General features: G+C 41.2%; 2 protein-coding genes across 3 annotated transcripts in view; one reads left to right on the top strand and one right to left on the bottom strand.

The window, feature by feature from the left end:
* LOC140334635 (apoptosis-associated speck-like protein containing a CARD) overlaps positions 1-3,305 on the top strand; it is a 5,872-nt gene extending 2,567 nt beyond the window's left edge. The window contains exon 2 of the mRNA XM_072416873.1: positions 1,001-3,305. Coding sequence (XP_072272974.1) covers positions 1,001-1,284 — 284 coding nt within the window. The 3' untranslated portion in view covers positions 1,285-3,305. The remainder of the gene's footprint in view (positions 1-1,000) is intronic.
* The window catches only part of LOC140334903 (ceramide synthase-like), a 35,090-nt gene extending 29,945 nt beyond the window's left edge, over positions 1-5,145 (bottom strand). The window contains exon 1 of one of the 2 annotated variants that reach the window (XM_072417177.1): positions 4,636-5,145. In XM_072417177.1, coding sequence (XP_072273278.1) covers positions 4,636-4,691 — 56 coding nt within the window. In that variant the 5' untranslated portion in view covers positions 4,692-5,145. The remainder of the gene's footprint in view (positions 1-4,635) is intronic. The other variant, XM_072417178.1, reaches the window with a different exon arrangement.
* Between the last annotated feature and the right edge of the window lie 2,191 nt (positions 5,146-7,336).

Genomic DNA, 7,336 nt, shown 5'->3' with positions numbered 1-7,336 from the left:
CATTTGTCGAGGAGGCTATTTACCATAGGCAATAACCTCCACCCAATAACTAGTGATAAGGTCCCTTGCCTCCTCAGAAAGTGAATTTATAAAGTTTATTCACTGTAGAATGACTCCATCTCCATCTGATATTTTCCCCTCAATATGTCCCTGATATAAGCACCTGTCCCACATTGGTAGGGACTCCCAGCTTCTTGAGTGTTGTCAGATAAGCAGACAATCAATGAAGTGGATGGTGTTACTTAAGTATGAATTTATTTGCATTGTACCAACACCTACCACTGATCATTGGTCACTGGGTCATGGCAAACTGGCCAGATTGGAATATTTAAGGTAGATATAGGCACTGTGGACAGCCCTTGTTGAGACTCTAATGCCTGTGATAAACCAAAAATAAGCCTATCACAGCTGTGCTGAAATCAGTCTAACCTAAATACAGAACTCCCAGATGAATAAGTATCAGGGATGCCTGAGAAGATAATGAGATATTAGACCCTCATGAACCTGGTAATGGAAATAGATGCACCAGACACCAGAAGACCACAAGTGCTGATGAAGGAGCACAGATACAGGTAGCTAAAGTTGATGATTTGCTGGCTTATCAGTGACCAGACACAAGTCAGGTATCACATGCAGAGATGTGCGCGCTCCACTCAGAAATGCACACACCGGTGAGCACACTGATGCACTATGCTCAAGTAAATGAACATGCTCATGAGCAGTCTTGCACATTCCCCTACAAGAAGACATGGAAGAATATGTAAATGTTTCCCATTTCAGTTCTAAAAAGTCTGTATGCTATTGTGTCTTGAAAGAAAGAAATGTGAAAAAGTAAAAGCCTCCCAGGGAACATAAGAGACTAAAATGGGTCTACCATGGCCAATTTTATCCAGTGAAATCTCAAAGTTGTAAAAGACCCACAAGTTATATTTAATTCTCACTTATTAGACTAATCTATTTAATATTGTTCTGTAAATATGTGTTTGTTTCCTTATTACAGCTTCCTCTTCTGCCCCGATACCCCATGTGTCGTTTGTGGATAAGCATCGAGAGGAACTGATACAACGCTGTACTATGGTGGATTCTATCCTGGATGGTCTCGTGTCTGAAAATATGCTATTAGCTGAAGAAATAGACACCATATTAGCTGAAAAAACATGCCAGCAGCAGATGAGGAAACTCTTCGTGTTCATCAGAGGCTGGTCTGAATCTAACAAACAAGTGCTCTATGATGTCTTAAAGAAGAAAAATCCTCATTTAATTGAAGATCTGGAGCAGCCCTGAATTGTTACATCATAAAACGTAACACCATTTAAAGGGATATTTGAAGAATATCCGTACCCCACAAAAACGTAATATATTGTTGGTTACCAGTCCAGTCGGTTTTATTTTTTTTTAGTACATACACATTCGAAAGATTGCTCTATACCAGGTGATCCTGCCCCAAATTCCTTATACCATCCATTGGACTCAAACAATGATATGAGCCACCCCAGATACCTTCTGTGAACTGAAATGCATCTTCTCAATGGAGAGCGGTGGGGAGGTGGTTGTAGTCCAAATCAGGAGGGTAACCAGATTGACAACCCTGCTCTCACATAGATACAATGCAGTGAGTTTTGTCATTTTGTCACTGTCCTCTGTTAAAAGAGAAAAGCCTTTAAATGATGTAGCCGTTATATCTGTGGACTGGTAAGCAGCAATGTTATACAGTTTTTGGGGGTTTGGATTTTGAAAATGAACTTTAGCCAGAAAAATTTAAAGCACATCTATTGTCAAAACTTTTTTTTTTGCTTGTTTGAGGAAGGTTAACCATTACAAACAACGCAGGATGTAAGTTCCTAGCCATGCAACACCCTGTCCTTTATTAATCACAGAAGGAACAGGACACAGTATATCTGCATATATGTGCCTCAAATCTCCAATGGACCATTATTTAGTGTAGGGGTATGGCAGCTCGGTACCATGATGTCAGTAAGTCTGGTTGGCTAGGACCCTACATGACCACTGTGAATGATATTGCACATGAGTTGACCTAGACAAACCTGGGTTACTATTTTGGCTGTTTTGGAGCTGTGTTCATCAACATAGGAAAATATTTTCTACATCTGCTGTTAGTTCATAGTCGTTGTCGCTCAGAGATGTTCACAATCTGTAACCGTATCATTGCCTAGGGTCAAATTTGAGGGGCGGGGTTAGAGCCAAATAACATATCATTATGTTTTTGGGATGTGGAAGGAAGACCACATAAAGCAAGAAGAGATCATACATACATGTAAAATTAACATTTGGCAACCCTGGTGCGCTACATGCTGAACTACCCAACATTTTGAAGCTAGTTATCAAAGGAGGACGTAATCAGCCAAAGGGATCCAGGCTGAGAGAAAGCCAGGGTGGATTCCAGGCTGAGAGAGAGCCAGAGGGATCCAGGCTGTAAGACAGGCAGAGGGATCCAGGCTGAGAGAGAGCCAGAGGTATCCAGGCTGAGAGAGAGGCAGAGTGGATTCCAGGCTGAGAGAGAGCCAGAGGGATCCAGGCTGAAAGACAGGCAGAGGGATCCAGGCTGAGAGAGAGCCAGAGGGATCCAGGCTGAGGGAGTGATCAGCAAGAGGCTGAGGGAAGAGTATCAGCACTGTGTTGCAAGCTGGAGGGTGCTTAGGAGGCAGCTGTTAGTTCCCAATCCTGTGGGGGAACAGAGCTCGGCCTTGCACCAGCAACGATTACTATTACTATTACTATTATGTGAGTGGAACATGCTTGTTTTTTTTATCTAAAGACTGCCTTGGATTGGTTTTGCTTTAAACTGCCTTACTATTAGTCAGAAAGGGACTATCTCAGTAATGGTATGTCGTTACTCATCCGAGCAGTTTCTTTTGTTTGTTAAAGTGTTAAGAAATAGACAGGTAGGTGCCTGTTTTCAACTGCAACTTTGAAGTCTGCTGTCTGTCCCTCTGCTGTCTTCTAACCCCATTGCTACAGGCGATCTCACACTATGCACGCTGACTCTTTCCTTATGCTTGCTTAAAAATGACTATTAATTATTAAGATGCAATAACCAACCAATAGCAACCAATATTTCATTGATTGACTTGTAAAATATTTTCCATGAGCTATTGCTCTTATACAAAATGCTTTACTGATCAAACCCCTTAAAGATGAACAGACGGTTACCCATAGAACTATGGCTTCTGCAGTTTACAGAAATGATAATATAATTAAGTGATTACTAATTGGTTGTGTTAGAACTTGCTGTTATATTATTGCACCTTGATGTCTTACTCAAAAAGATCTTTAGATTTGGTTCACACTGGTTATGAGCTTGCAGTACATTTACCACTTCCTTGTGCCAGGGAACCACTGAGGTCACAATACATGTAGCTTTTCTCGGTGGCAGCTCCTTAGAGAATGAATGGGGGCCTCCGTAACATTTACTTCAGTCGTTGCTTCTTCCAGTTAGTACTTGGGGTCAATGAGGAATCACAGAGTGAGTGGTCCAGTCCCATAGTGTAGGTGCCCTTGGAAAGGGAGGGGGGGACTAAATGCCAACATGACAATATTTTCATTGGTCATTTTAACCAATCTGTACCTTAGCCACAAAATCTAAGTGCCGATGAATGTTTATAAGGGAAGCAAATGTACAGTTTCAAAACTTTTTTTAATTACTTAGAAGGAGGAGGCTATGAAAGGACTTACAGGCCTGTTTACAGCACTCGTTGTCTGTCCTGGCCATGGACCAGGATCTATGGACAATGGATGAGGAGCAATTGTATTAGAAAAAAGGGGAAAGAGCAAAGCGGGGTGCCGCTCCGTCCTTTTCCCCCTCCACTCCCCATAGAGGAGAACAGTGCCGCATGTACAACGATTGTTCATGCATTGTGCAGCTTTTTGTTGTTGGAAAGGTTCGTAAAAAGATCCTTTCCAACGAGAATTATTGCACGTGTGTATGCAGCCTTAGTCCTTGCCTACAATCAGCTGGGATTCGTATATTGCTTCTTATAGGACTACATTTAAAATGTTTTTACAGCAGTCCCTTTCATATCTACCAGTCAGTCTCAACACAGCAAAGAAGAAAAAAAACAAACGTAATCAAGTATAATCTATTTACTGAACTCAGCACCTTATACCTGCAGAGACGTGCAGGGCTTCATTACCCTGCACACTGGTGCCCTCTGCTGTGCATACCTCTTATGGGTAAATCAAAGATGTGATTTATACAAAGTTTTACATATGTAACATCTAAAGTCATTGTTTTTGTTGATTTTTATATACTTTTTTAAAGCGTAGTCTAAATGTTCAACAGAACATACCTCACATTTGTCATTCCATAGCTACCACTTGCATGGCTAATACTGCCAATGTTAAGCTGGAGGGGTGGTTAATAGAAGGGACACAATGGTTGACAGTCTCATGATTATTGAGGAATGATGTCTAATTATTCACATCATGGATATCCTAATACATTACAATCTTAATACTTGGGTGAAATCATGTGTGCTTACTTTAATATTGTACTCATCAGTGTTAAGAACATGGAATCTTTATCTGGTATTCATATTTGGACAGTTAACCAAGAAATACATTTCTATTAAAAGTGAAACTTTCATAATAAAAAATAAAAAAAAAAATCACACTTACTCATACAGGTGGAAAGCTGTTGATCCCTGTAATCCTAGTGTAGTCGTTCCCAACATCTTTTTTTGTCCTCAAGGGTTGGACACCATCTTTTCTGCCACCTTTTTCCTCTTCTTCCAGTTTCTTCTTCCTACATCTCACAGGTAGGAGATCGGGTGATGCTACTTCTGGAGAATGTAAAAAAAAGTTCCAATCTCAGTGTACATGCCCAAGGGTTATCCACCCTTTAACTAAATTAAAATAGGTGATAAGTCCACTTTAAGGTAAAGGCTGACCTATTTCAAGGTCAGTTCTTCTACAACCCCTGGTAAAAATTATGAACTCACAACTCTTGAAGGACGTTCATTTCTCCTAGATTGTAAGCTCTTCAGGGCAGGGTCCTCTCCTCTTCCTGTGTCAGTGTCCGTATCTGTCTGTCATTTGTAACCCCTATTTAATGTACACCGCTGTGTAATATGTTGGCACTATATAAATCCTGTTTAATATTATTATTATTATTAATAATAATAATAATAATATTATAATAATAATAATAATAATAATTCAGCTGTTTACAAAAAAAACAAATAGGATACAAAACTATTTTATTTACCAGCATCCTAAAACACACCTACAAAATTTTACATGACATGGGGTCCTATTTGTTTATGTTCACAAGGATTGGAGAAAATAGATGATCATGAAGGAACATGAGCGATCACATGGATTTCTCACAAATTATTTTTATTACTATTGTTTAGCAAATGTTTTCAATCTTGGAACAGATCCATTCCAGGTTTAGACATTTTTTTTGGTGGTGGGAGAGGTCAGTGGGTGACCATGAACGTATTGAAACAAAGTCATTAGGCACTTAGCAGGCCACACAATGAAAGGTCCAGGTTAAAGACTTAATGCTTGTATAATGCTGGGCAATGCTGGCAAATTATATATACTGCCCATCCCGATAGCCAATCAGGAAATATTAATCATCCCTGGCTATTTAGCTAGCTCAGACACAGTACTAAGCATTCCTGCAACGTGTCTCCACTAGTACCAGGCCCCCTAGCTCTGCTGAGCATTTCCTGTACACCTGTTGGTTAATTTGGTGCTCTCCCTGTCCAGCTTCTGTGTTAACCCCTTGTTTCCCTGCCTATTCCCTTGTGCTGTTCCAGTGTTGCTCTGTGTCTGCAGTGATCCTTGTGTCTCCCATGTCACCTGTGCCTCCTATCAGTTCCAGTGTCTCCTGTGTTCCTGTGTCTGCAGTGGCCCTGTGTCTCAGATGTCTTTTTCCTGGATCCTTGGTATTTAACGTGTTCCTTACCTCTCTTGCTTAGCGATTTGGTACCGTGCATCATCCTGCCCACTCTGGTGTGCCCAAAAATCGCAACCTTGCAGTAACCAGCGGCACAACATCCTCACCACTAGGGGCTCTGTAGAAGACCTGGTTACTGCTTAGACTTTGCGCCTTGGCCCTTCACAGGGCTCACACCACCGATGTGCAAGTCGTAGCACCCCCTAGTGGCCCTGTCTCCCTAAGTGTGACAATGTGAAATGCTTATCATATTCCACGCCAAATATAAGTTTGTTAGGGGTTCCTTGCTCTCCCAGATAGGCTTCATCCAGAGGTGACTGGAAGCCTGCCAAGCTTTGAGTAAAAAGGCAGCAAATCCTTTTGTTGTTTAGGACAGCTGCCTGTAGAAGGTGGTATTGCTCTAACTATATTCAGGATGTATCTGGCGGGAAAAAGATAAGCAAGAAATTACTTTCACTTACAGTTTCCCTACTCTACGTGGCAGATTATAGTTGAAGCACTTCCTTATAGTAACAGTTTGCAAAGAACACAGGAACAGAGACCTTCCCAGAATCTGAAAGCTGTAGAGGACAATGGAGAAGACTATGAGAGACCATGTACTTGAGGCTCTGAATAATTTGGAAAGTGATAGCTTGAAGAGCTTCCGTAACAAATTAAATGATTGCAAAGTTAAAGAAGGCTATGAAATCATCCCCAGAGGCAAGCTGGAGAGGAAGGATGCAGAAGATCTCACCAATCTGATCCTGCAATACTATGGGTATTCCTACGGAGTTGAGCTTACAGTGAACACCCTAAGGGCCATCAATGAGTGTAAAGTGGCAGCGGAACTTGCAAAACACCTGGCAATGGGTAAAGTTGGCAGCAGAATTTACACTTTAATAACTGTAATTGATCTTTTTAACGTCAGGTTGATCATGGCACAAACATGCATTCCTGGGTTTTCCAAATGTGTGTGCTTATGTATGGATGTCAATGAGTAGACAGCTCCAGGTGTATGGCAGTGTGACTTGTACTAGGGATATTGATCTGCACTAATGTCATGGAATGATGGGTGGCCTGGTCTAGGAACATGGAATAGAGTATGACCTGCACTAGAGACAGTGAATATTGGGTGACCAGGACTAAAGACAGTTAGTAGCGTGCAATCTGCACTGGGAATATTGAATTGAGGGTGACCTGCACTAAGGTCTGCAGCAGCAACAATTGCATTGCATTAGAAAGAGAGTGTAGCAAAACTAACTTTTCTTACTAAAGGTTGACAAAATGCAATGTTACCATACATACTCCTTAAGTTTGCTTTTTAGGCTTAACCGACAGGTAGCCAACTGAACGAGTATAAACAGCAGGCTGGCAGAATCAGATTTACAAAAGAAAGATTTCCAATTATGATGAGGCTTGTGGCCTCAGCATGCA

The sequence above is a fragment of the Pyxicephalus adspersus genome, chromosome 7 (genome assembly GCF_032062135.1).
Source record: "Pyxicephalus adspersus chromosome 7, UCB_Pads_2.0, whole genome shotgun sequence".
In the NCBI taxonomy this organism is placed as follows: domain Eukaryota; kingdom Metazoa; phylum Chordata; class Amphibia; order Anura; family Pyxicephalidae; genus Pyxicephalus; species Pyxicephalus adspersus.
This window is presented reverse-complemented; position numbering and strand designations above follow the sequence as displayed.